This window comes from Ylistrum balloti, unplaced genomic scaffold (assembly GCF_031769215.1).
Source record: "Ylistrum balloti isolate Yb309-2 unplaced genomic scaffold, AGI_CSIRO_Ybal_v1 Utg369690, whole genome shotgun sequence".
NCBI classification, from domain to species: Eukaryota; Metazoa; Mollusca; class Bivalvia; order Pectinida; family Pectinidae; genus Ylistrum; species Ylistrum balloti.
Window position 1 is genome coordinate 238,804 of NW_026781926.1, and position 12,462 is coordinate 251,265.

Below are 12,462 nucleotides of genomic sequence, written 5' to 3' on the forward strand. Positions count from 1 at the left end.
TATAATAAATGTACTTAATTTTGCTGTCATCAGATTTTAGTGCATATTCCCTTTTTGGCAAAATAGCACGATGACGTAGGTAAATTCATACATCTATGATAATTTCTGAATAAGCAACATATAGATACTACAATAGTGTTATCATATTTTAGTGTAATAGTTTTGTCAAAATTATTTGAGATTTGTTGAAATAAAAATTTAGTTTTTGTATCAAATGTAACATTTTCTGTTTGGTTAGCATTGTCCCTCTGACCTTTTCTGAAATGGAGTGAGATCAAAACTCTCGGGCACTCCTCCGAAGAACAAGGGTACATTCTTGATCTCCAGTCCTGTGTTACCAGGGGCAGCTTCTGCTATAGATTCCTCCGCATCCCCAACTGACATGAAGGCTACAGAAAGGTCAAAGTTGAAGTTTAATTAGTTTTTATGATCTCTGTAGAGATACAAGGATGATACTACAATTTGTATAGTACTGATAGGAATTTCATCATTGCTAATTCCTGATAAAGAATTTTCCAAGTTCATTATAAATGTAGATATATATTTTGTATAATACACATGTAATTATTTAGTTTAATACATGCTGTTTGATCTTCATTCCTATTAATTTTTAATTGTGGACTGACTATGTATAAATTGTCTATAAAAGATAAACAAATAATCACATGTAAAATTCACAAAAATGTTTGTTGTCAGAAATTTCAGGTTCACAAAATGTTTGTTGAGGGGTTACCAGGAAAATCTGATCAGAATAGCTGTCTAAACATGCTGAACATCATAATAATCAATACAATATGCATACAAGTCATGTTCTAATATTTTTACCTAAAAGAACAACAACAAACACTGTCCTGCTTGCTTTCTCATTTGATAATTTCCCAGTTCCCATTTGTCATGGTAATCTTTGCCCCCCCCCCCCCCCAACCCCCCCAACCCCCCACCCTTCACCTTCCCTTCGCCCTCATAAGTTTTTGGTTTTCCCTTTTGGTCATCCATTGTTTGTGGCTGACATTGTAATATTTTTTCAACTGCAAGCCATTCTAATTTACTGATGTGGTGTAGAATCCACCAATTATTGTTCATAAACACATCATCTATGTATTCAATAATTAAAAACAGCATAAAAGAATAATTCTATCATTTAATTTCCTTTCATCAAAGTAAAAAAATTGTCATAAAATTGCAAATGTATTCCTGAATGCAATTAAGGACAAATAAAAATCAAACAGAAATACTTGAAATAACATGCTTTTAAGATACAGTGATATAGAGACTGGAAAGTTTTCTCACTGGCATCACACAAAGAGTTAAACCATTGATACCTGCAGTGTTGGGCTACCGTAGAAAGAGAACCAGGAACCCAGGAGATGTGACAGATAATTGATAAAAAACATGCATAATACATCGTTTAAGAGCATTACACAGATTTATTTCAGATCGATGAATTTTAAAATTATAAACTGTTTTTTACAAATTAATAATTTGATTGTCAAAAACCAAATGGCTTTTATATGGGTTGGTGTTAACATTTTTTTACACATGTATTAAGATATGAAGTAATTCTGTGTGGTAGAGGTTACATAAATGTTTGATACATGCATTTGAAATACTATGGTGTATTAGAGGTTACATAAATGTTTGATACATGCACTTAACATACTAATGTGTAGTAGAGGTTACATAAACGTTTGATACATGCACTTAAAATACATGGTTGTTTTGTTACACATCATATATCTTTAAATATGACAGTTCAATGAGTTTTGAAATGGCTGCCTAAGACTACTGCACACAATGTTATGGCAAGTCTATATATTTATTCTGTGCAAAGATTTGATAATATGGGATGATGAAATAATTCACCATTTAGAAACAAAAAAGTTTTCTTTCAAAGTTTAAAATTTCTGCTAATAAAGTAGATACATTTTTCACTGAGAAGAAAAAAAAAATTTGCTATGAATAACTTTTTTAAAGTTGAGGTTCAAAAGATTCATTATCATTTACAGGTGATATAAGAGATTTTGCACTTCAATAATCTTTGTTTATCATATCAAATAACTTGCCGTACATCAGTGTTTGTTCAAGCCCCAAGCATGTAAAGATCCATGTACTTAAGTTGTCATAAACATTCAACAGTTCAAACCAACTCTACGAAAATTTAATTATCCTAGATTATTCCAGCCAAAATTTGTTTTATGAGATAGATGTAGAGGAGCCGATAATGATAAATGCAAGTTCTTGCAATCTTTAAAAGGGAATCAATGTTTATATCTGTGATATAGTTTATACGAACTGTTGATGTTTATGAAACGGCACAAAGCAATCTGCTGACATAGTCACACTTTGCAATCTTCTTTCATGTAAACAGTTAGATATCAATACTTCCTAACAGTTTAAAAAGTTTACTTATTTGAAATCTCAACAACCAAACATTTGCTAGTAAAATTTTGCTGATTTGCTGAGCAAAGATTGAAAAACAATACAACTGTAAATCGCAGACAAGGTTAAATCCACGATATTCCAGGGGTTACGTTCACTTTTGGTCTCTGCACCCCTTGCACATTTCCTGGGAATATTGAAGGCACAAGCGAAGTAATTTGATCTATTTGGTCCACAGTGGGTTTCAGGAGAAAAAGACCTTACCAACACCACACTGAAAGGCTCTTTTGAAGGTTACAAAGTACAAACACCTAACTTCAAAGCCTGTACAACATACTGTTATGTGACCTCGGGATTCGCTTGATGTACATCAAAAGATTAAACTAGTCTTCTTGTCTTATCCACAAGGTGTCACACATGGTACTTTCAATTTTGCCATGAAGTATTCCAGGGGTGCAGAGAGTGATAATGAGCATAACCCCTGGAGTATGAGGATGACAAGATTTAGACTATAAGTTGATTGCAGTATGTGACCTTGCCCTGATGAACACAAGATCAGTTGGAGATGTACCGCTCGTGAGAGTGCGCTGGACCACGACTTTCACCCAGTTGCCATTATTGTATGAATTTTTGGTTTCCGTCCGAGCATAGCTCATGCCCCCTAGGTCGAATCGCAAGACCACCTTGCTATTGACAAGCTCAAGCAAGATATAATCTCCCTGAAATGTTAATTAGTTTGTTAATCAGCCATAATAGCATGCAGCCATTGGTTGAGACATCACCATGGTACTGTGCATAGCAACCACCTGAAACCAAACCAGTACAAAAACACCACAAACCAATGTTAGAGATCTTCCCTCACACTAGTGGGACCTTTCAGTAAATGCACTTTCTATTCTATATTTCCATACATATAGATTTTCTTTTTTAAACTTTGAACTATTTTGAAGTATTGTGATTTTGAAGTATTTTATCACCCTGGGTGCATCTTAATGTAAAGGTCCCAATAATGAGAGGATTGTGAAAGTTTTAGTGTGCAATTTGTTGTCATGGTAAAACAAGCAAGATGGTGGACAGTAATGTACCCTGGAGTTTGTTCCGGTTGAGGAGCACCTTGTGCCACTGATTGTTATTGTACAAGTTGTTGGTCTCCAGACGTATGTGACTCTGACCGCCCATGTATATGTGGGCTTTAACATGTCCATTTAGCAGGCTCAAATATATAAAATCTCCCTGAAAAAAATCACATTCCATGTAAAATCTCTAAACAATGTTTAATAGATCGTAAAAAAAAGTGTATGAGTTGAGAATATATGTGTACGGAAAGGCAGTGGTAAATATAGTAAAATAAGACCAAATTTGTGGAATAAAAAAGAGATTAGGTCAAAATTCAAATCTTCCAGTTTTGAAATTTCATATTAAGCATTGAAAATCATTGTGACTAAAAAAATGGTCAAGACACTAAAAAAAAATTAATGAAAACATAAATTTCTTTTTTTCAACATTAATATTGAAAAATAATATTTTGACAGTAACAAATATAACATAACCAGTAAAACAAATCTGATGCATCTCAATTTACACATCAAATATACCTGTCATTTTATTAGCATTTATGGCAAAGACTCCATCTATATCACTGACATTTATTACACACAATGAACTTCGTCTATGTATTTTTTTGTACATTAATTTATCCCCACACAATTTTTTTCCTTTTCCATTGACATTTACAGCCTAAATAACCCACTATAAATGACATAGGTATTTCTGAATATCCACAAGTTTTTGATAACAAAATCATGACTCACAGATAAGGGGTTCCCTGAAAACAGCAAAGTGGTGTTTTCCCAGAAAGTTTTAAACTCCAACTTGATGAATGTTCGGACACTGATGTACTTGTCATCCTGAGCAAGGGAGGAGTAACCAGTTCCGTCGAAGCTGAAGGTGTCGGTAGACAGACTGCCAGGGGAGGGACTGAAAAACAACAAAGGGTACTTCCAGATCTATCAATAAAGATGACGGCAATAAGTGTAATAAAAGTAGAATACTGAATATTATGGGGTATATGACAGGCGCAGAATCATCAACTCTGAGCATGCTCAAAACAGGATACTGTAAATCACCTAGATATTGAATTTCTTATGATTCACAAACTTACCTCTTAAGACATATTTGCAAATACCTAATTTCTCACATGGTGGTCTAGAATAACTTTAAATTTGTGAATAATGGGCTGTTAGGTCTATGGCCTCTGATACTGGTAACAGAATCAGCATGGATGTCAACAAGAAGTATTTTTGTACAAATAATCAAATAATTCACGATTGACTCTCCTGATGAAACAAAAATTAATCCCGACGTGATATATGAGTGATATACAGTACCAGCAAATGGTGATCTTTCCACCTTCCACTTGCAGTAGAGATTTCCATCTCGCCTATATATCAAGACTACTTTCATTTTCTAATTATAATGTACTACATAACTACCCATAATCATTTTTATTCATTTTCAGTATGAATAAAAATCACACCCACATTAAGAACAGCCTGTTTACTGTACTCTATATATATAGTCATCCACTCTATTAGTTATACAATACAAACTCAATAGTTACAGGTATCTAAGAAAATTTCAAATTCAAAGAATTAACTGAGATGGCAGTGATCATGACATATGGAACTTTCAAAACAAAGAAAATATTATATACAGTGGATTTGAAACATAAATAGTCTAATTCAGTCATTTTACATAGTGGCTTGGTATAAAGGGATAATCTTACGCTGTACCAAAACATTAAATCAGCTAGTATGTAGATTTTCCATTGTTCAAGAGACTGATATATTTCAAACACACTTTAAACAGTGATGATAATTTTATAATATGAGAAAATAAATTTGAAATTTGCAGATCCTGGTTACATGTCACAGACCCAATTAACTGATTAGGTCAAGGTAGATAACCCTTGTATGTTCATCAAACAATAAACCCATCACACAGAGAAAGTGAGGACATTTCTGATCTACATACACATCTCTGCAGCCTCCACATGTCCCATATGACTGTTTAAAGTTGTGAAGTCCAACACGTATGTCATCAATGAAGAGCTCTCCCATACATCCTGACATATTGCCTTGGGCTACAACTTGAGCTAACTGAAATGTACCAAAACATCATATTTCAATATTGCAGTGTGACAGACTCTCAAAAGTCTTAAAATAACAATTTCTGTATTGCCTAACATTTGAATTTGGTCAACCATCAAGTTAAATGATAGATGTGTGTTAGGGATTAGACAAATGATAGAATGTGTACATATATAAAATGCCTCCATTCTCTGAAGACAAATGATAGATGGTGTGTTAGGGATAGACAAATGATAGATGTGTTAGGGATTAGACAAATGAAATGATAGATGTGTGTTAGGGATTAGACAAATGATAGATGTGTGTTAGGGATTAGACAAATGATAGATATGTGTTAGAGACAAATGATAGATATGTGTTAGAGACAAATGATAGATATGTGTTAGCGATTAGACAAATGATGGAAATGATAGATGTGTGTTAGATAAGGATAGATAGACAAATGATAGATGTGTGTTAGGGATTAGACAAATGATAGATATGTGTTAGGGATTAGACAAATGATAGATGTGTGTTAGGGATTAGACAAATGGATGTGTGTTAGGGATTAGACAAATGATAGATGTGTGTTAGATTAGACAAATGATAGATGTGTGTTAGGGATAGATAGATATGTGTTAGGGATTAGACAAATGATAGATGTGTGTTAGGGATTAGACAAATGATAGATGTGTGTTAGACAAAAATAGATGTGTGGATTAGACAAATGATAGATGATGTGTTAGGGATTAGACAAATGATAGATGTGTGTTAGACAAATGATTAGACAAATGATAGATGTGTGTTAATTAGACAAATGATAGATGTGTGTTTAGACAAATGATAGATGTGTGTTAGGGATTAGACAAATGATAGATGTGTGTTAGGGATTAGACAAATGATAGATGTGTGTTAGGGATTAGACAAATGATAGATATGTGTTAGGGATAAGACAAATGATAGATGTGTGTTAGGGATTAGACAAATGATAGATATGTGTTAGAGACAAATGATAGATATGTGTTAGAGATTAGACAAATGATAGATATGTGTTAGGGATAAGACAAATGATAGATGTGTGTTAGGGATTAGACAAATGATAGATATGTGTTAGGGATTAGACAAATGATGGATGTGTGTTAGGGATAAGACAAATGATAGATATGTGTTAGGGATAAGACAAATGATAGATATGTGTTAGAGATTAGACAAATGATAGATGTGTGTTAGGGATAAGACAAATGATAGATGTGTGTTAGGGATTAGACAAATGATAGATGTGTGTTAGGGATAAGACAAATGATAGATAATGTGTTAGAGATTAGACAAATGATGGATGTGTGTTAGGGATAAGACAAATGATAGATGTGTGTTAGGGATTAGACAAATGATAGATGTGTGTTAGGGATTAGACAAATGATAGATATGTGTTAGGGATTAGACAAATGATAGAAATAGACAAATGATAGATGTGTGTTAGACAAATGGATTAGACAAATGATAGATGTGTGTTAGACAAATGATAGGATTAGACAAATGATAGATGTGTGTTAGGGATTAGACAAATGATAGATGATATGTTTGTTAGACAAATGATAGATATGTGTTAGACAAATGATAGATATGTGTTAGGGATTAGACAAATGATAGATATGTGTTAGGGATTAGACAAATGATAGATATGTGTTAGGGATTAGACAAATGATAGATATGTGTTAGAGACAAATGATAGATATGTGTTAGGGATTAGACAAATGATAGATATGTGTTAGAGACAAATGATAGATATGTGTTAGAGACAAATGATAGATATGTGTTAGGGATTAGACAAATGATAGATATGTGTTAGGGATTAGACAAATGATAGATATGTGTTAGGGATTAGACAAATGATAGATGTGTGTTAGGGATTAGACAAATGATAGATATGTGTTAGGGATTAGACAAAATGATTAGACAAATGATAGATGTGTGTTAGGGATTAGACAAATGATAGATGTGTGTTAGGGATTAGACAAATGATAGATATGTGTTAGGGATTAGACAAATGATAGATATGTGTTAGGGATTAGACAAATGATAGATATGTGTTAGGGATTAGACAAATGATAGATGTGTGTTAGGGATTAGACAAATGATAGATGTGTGTTAGGGATTAGACAAATGATAGATATGTGTTAGGGATAAGACAAATGATAGATATGTGTTAGGGATTAGACAAATGATAGATGTGTGTTAGGGATTAGACAAATGATAGATGTGTGTTAGGGATTAGACAAATGATAGATGTGTGAGATGTGTGTTAGGGATTAGACAAATGATAGATGTGTGTTGATAGATATGTGTTAGGGATTAGACAAATGATAGATGTGTGTTAGACAAATGATAGATGTGTGTTTAGACAAATGATAGATGTGTGTTAGGGATTAGACAAATGATAGATATGTGTTAGGGATTAGACAAATGATAGATGTGTGTTAGGGATTAGACAAATGATAGATGTGTGTTAGGGATTAGACAAATGATAGATGTGTGTTAGGGATTAGACAAATAATAGATATGTGTTAGAGACAAATGATAGATATGTGTTAGGGATAAGACAAATGATAGATGTGTGTTAGGGATTAGACAAATGATAGATGTGTGTTAGGGATTAGACAAATGATAGATGTGTGTTAGGGATTAGACAAATGATAGATGTGTGTTAGGGATTAGACAAATGATAGATATGTGTTAGGTATTAGACAAATGATAGATGTGTGTTAGGGATTAGACAAATGATAGATATGTGTTAGGGATTAGACAAATGATAGATATGTGTTAGGGATTAGACAAATGATAGATATGTGTTAGGGATAAGACAAATGATAGATATGTGTTAGGGATAAGACAAATGATAGATATGTTTTAGAAATTAGACAAATGATAGATGTGTGTTAGGGATTAGACAAATGATAGATGTGTTAGAGATTAGACAAATGATAGATATGTTTTAGAAATTAGACAAATGATAGATGTGTGTTAGGGATTAGACAAATGATAGATATGTGTTAGGGATTAGACAAATGATAGATATGTGTTAGGGATTAGACAAATGATAGATATGTGTTAGAGACAAATGATAGATATGTGTTAGGGATTAGACAAATGATAGATGTGTGTTAGGGATTAGACAAATGATAGATGTGTGTTAGGGATTAGACAAATGATAGATATGTTTTAGAAATTAGACAAATGATAGATGTGTGTTAGGGATAAGACAAATGATAGATATGTTTTAGAAATTAGACAAATGATAGATATGTGTTAGGGATAAGACAAATGATAGATGTGTGTTAGGGATTAGACAAATGATAGATATGTGTTAGAGACAAATGATAGATATGTTTTAGAAATTAGACAAATAATATATATGTGTTAGGGATGAGACAAACCTTTCAGCACTAACATGGTACCACTTCTTGTTCTCAGTAATGAAGTTTTCCTCATTCATTATGATCATGTCATTGGTAACAGACCCTGGTCCACTGCCTGCATCCCAAGAGAAGTGCATCTTACCCCCAATCAGGTCCAGGGCCATGTATTCCTGGAGAAAACATATTTACAACTCATAGAATTGTCAAAGAAATGTTCAAAATAAATAAGTTAAAGGAATTGTGACCCAAAATTTTAGTAAGAGGGCCCACCATGCCAAACTAAGCATTTTGAACAATATGCAAATTTTAAAGCTTCTATACAGGTTATGACTGTATATTTGTAAAATGTTTTGCAAAGAAATCTTCAGAATGGAAGCAGAATAGCAAGCAAATTTTAAGAAAGTTACCTACAATTAAAAATAATGTTCAGTTCATGACAGGTTTTTTTCACCTGATCACTTTTAGTGTACTGCGGTTTTCAGTAGTTTGATATCCAGTTATTCCATAATGTATCAAAATTACTGGTGAAGAGTAAAATTTTCCAAGAATACAGTAAAGTCACCAATAAATGGTACTGATGGTACAAGACATTGCTAGATGACCTACCTGAGGACTCTTCTGAACAAGGACTAACAACATATCAGTAGCAGAGTTGTTGGTTTTGAAGATGAAGTTGATGCTGTTGGTGGTACGAGGTTGAGTCTGGGGAACAAATGACCTTGAACAGCTGCCTGCTGTAGATAGGGATACCTTCACCTGTTGTTACGAAGGTAAAGGATTATATACTACACCTGTCACAGTGTACAGGACACAGGTCAACTGACTCCATTATATTGCATGACTTCACATTTCCAGTTTAGTATTTCCAGTATAGATTGAATAAGATTTGGACTTGATGTTGCCCCCATTGACTGGACCGAACCAGATGTTGCCCTAACTGTGCTGCTACTTTCAAGGTGGGATAAACTTTGGGACTAAATCTGTGTCCTACCTTCTCTGCCTGAGCACGGGCTTGTTTGATGCTGTCTCTGAGTTTCTTTAGTTTGGCCTCCAGCTTTGTCTCCTCTTCCTTGGTTTTATTTGATGCAGCCTCAACATCATCTATAATCGCCTGGATGCTGAGTATGTTTGCAGTTACGTTGTCAGCTACAACATTAAGTATGATCCAACATTTATTTCAAGTGCCATCATCCACTCCAAAGCAGTGGTTGTTAACAAATAAAAGGATCAGGGCAGTGACAGCTCCCAATTCTTATTGGGCTACATATGTTACATTTAAAGACAGCTGTATATCGAGCAAGTATGGAACTGAACAAACCTGAATTTTGAACAGCAATAGCTATCCTATCTATGTTAAAATCCTGCATTGACTTTAGCTTGGGTATGAGGTCATTGTTGATGTTGTCCTGGATACCCTTGACCTTGTCCTTTGTCGCTTTCATTGAAGTCTCTGTATTATTCATATCCTCCATCACTGCCCTTGCTCTGTCACTAATATCTAAATTGAAAACACAACACATGACAGTGTGATATCACAATGTTACTTATAAACAAAACACAGGAATCAATGACATCATACACATGATATAGTGACATCACAAGATTGCTTACAAAAAAAACCCACAGGAAGTAAAAATGTGTTTTCGCTGAGAACTCTAAATTTCCTTTAATATACTAGTATATCACATCCAGAAGTGAAAAATGATTCAATGTACTAAGTTACTTAATGCGGTCACTAAAATTCTGGTAAAATCATTTGTTTATTCCACAAATTAACTACAAAACATGCACAACATTAAGATTCATACCTTTAGATAGTTTATTCATGTCCTGGTCAGTAGCATGTAGTTTGTCCCGAGTATTGGCCTGGGTATTGTTTACAATGTCCAGTGTATTCTCCATAGCCTTCAAATCCCCAGCCAGGTCTATAATCACAAATGCAATTTATTATAAAATTAGATACATAGATGTTTTCTGGAAGCAGGTCGCCACACCTCTATATCACAATCTTTTTCCTCTTCTAAAACCTAAGTAAAATTAAAGGACACATAATTTTTTCATGATGTGTTTTCCCTGAAGATTCCAATGAAATCTTACACTAGTACAGCAAGCCATATAGTGTTTTTCTGTAGTTCAATTAACCCTTATAATTCAAAGTGCAAAATAAAAGTGACAGTAAAAAATTAATGTCAAAATTGCACATTACCTGTAACATCTGTTCCAGCCTTGTTGGCTCTCTTCAGTAAATCTCTGCTTCTATTGAGTGATTTTTCAACTGTGTTCTTGATTCTGTCAAGGTCAATCTAAGGGGAGATAATTTTACAGATCACAACTCATTTGTCAATATATCCATCCTATATAGAGTGCACAAAGAATTTTCTTGGTGTAACAAACAAACTTTTTTTTCTTTCATATTGACTCCATTTGTCTCCTGTCACCCAGAGCCATCCACGTGATTAAAACTTATACAGAGGCGTCCAGTTGAATCTAACATAAACGCTTGTGATTATTTATCAAGCCTATTCAGCTGTAGTATTAGCCATGTAGGGACAAGGATTATACTTCCTCATGCCCAGTTTAATGACATCTGATAACTTTTAGTATGTAATGATTGAATTAAAATAAATGATTAATTTAAACATATCTGACTATATATACCAGATCTGTGGAGTTGTCAGCAGCCGCTAATGCCCTCAGAGCTGCCTCCTCAGCTTCATCTATTGCCGAAACAATGTTTTTATAAACATTAGCTGCTTTTAGGGGAAGTTCTGCATCAGCTCTTGCCTTCTCAAACATCCTAGGGAAAAAACTTAACATCTTAATAACTGCTACAATAAATACAACAATCATTTGTAAATTCTTGAAATAAAGTTTTGATTTCCAACACAGGATATGTAAAATCATACGATCAGCCACCATACAGGATTCATTCAACATATAACGAGATCATGGACTTCAAAATTCCCCTCTTTATAACCTGTTCTCATTATAATTTAACCCATCATTTCAGGGGATACAATACCAACTGCTGCTGCGTTAGAGAAATATGAAAAAAACAGATTCACAGAATCTGTTTAATTTATGCCCCGCCCCCAAAAGTACATTATAATACAGATAATGATATTGATAAAACAGTTTGAAGCATCAAAGATTTAAACCCTAAATGGTACCATGGCAAACATCATGAAGAAGTGTCATTCAAAGAACAATTTTTTCAACATGGCTGATCTCCTGCCTAACTGTTAAATTGGATATCTTATCATTAAACTTGGCTATAAATAACAACCAATCACAACATTATCATTAAACCTGGCTATAAATATCAACCAATCACAACATAAGTATGCCTAGTAGACATTACTTTTCCAGGACATCAGCCTGTTGATCAAGGTTTCTGGCATGGTCCCATGCCACTTGGGTATGGTTTTCTGCCAGAGGAATTGCTTTTCCAAGATCGGTGTCTACCTTCCTAAGCTCTGGTAGAATATAGTCAAGGGAGCTCGCTTCACTGTTCACATTCTGTATACACAAATAAATAT

The 12,462-nt window shown here is 33.9% G+C and overlaps 1 protein-coding gene across 1 annotated transcript in view; it reads right to left on the reverse strand.

The window, feature by feature from the left end:
* LOC132565082 (laminin subunit alpha-2-like) overlaps positions 1 to 12,462 on the reverse strand; it is an 83,224-nt gene that overhangs the window by 12,590 nt on the left and 58,172 nt on the right. Inside the window, exons 38-49 of the mRNA XM_060229688.1 lie at positions 12,285 to 12,442; positions 11,582 to 11,720; positions 11,130 to 11,226; positions 10,732 to 10,848; positions 10,242 to 10,421; positions 9,915 to 10,069; positions 9,530 to 9,679; positions 8,938 to 9,093; positions 5,413 to 5,537; positions 4,191 to 4,356; positions 3,465 to 3,612; positions 254 to 389 (exon numbers count right to left, since the gene is read on the reverse strand). Coding sequence (XP_060085671.1) covers positions 254 to 389; positions 3,465 to 3,612; positions 4,191 to 4,356; positions 5,413 to 5,537; positions 8,938 to 9,093; positions 9,530 to 9,679; positions 9,915 to 10,069; positions 10,242 to 10,421; positions 10,732 to 10,848; positions 11,130 to 11,226; positions 11,582 to 11,720; positions 12,285 to 12,442 — 1,727 coding nt within the window. The remainder of the gene's footprint in view (positions 1 to 253; positions 390 to 3,464; positions 3,613 to 4,190; positions 4,357 to 5,412; positions 5,538 to 8,937; positions 9,094 to 9,529; positions 9,680 to 9,914; positions 10,070 to 10,241; positions 10,422 to 10,731; positions 10,849 to 11,129; positions 11,227 to 11,581; positions 11,721 to 12,284; positions 12,443 to 12,462) is intronic.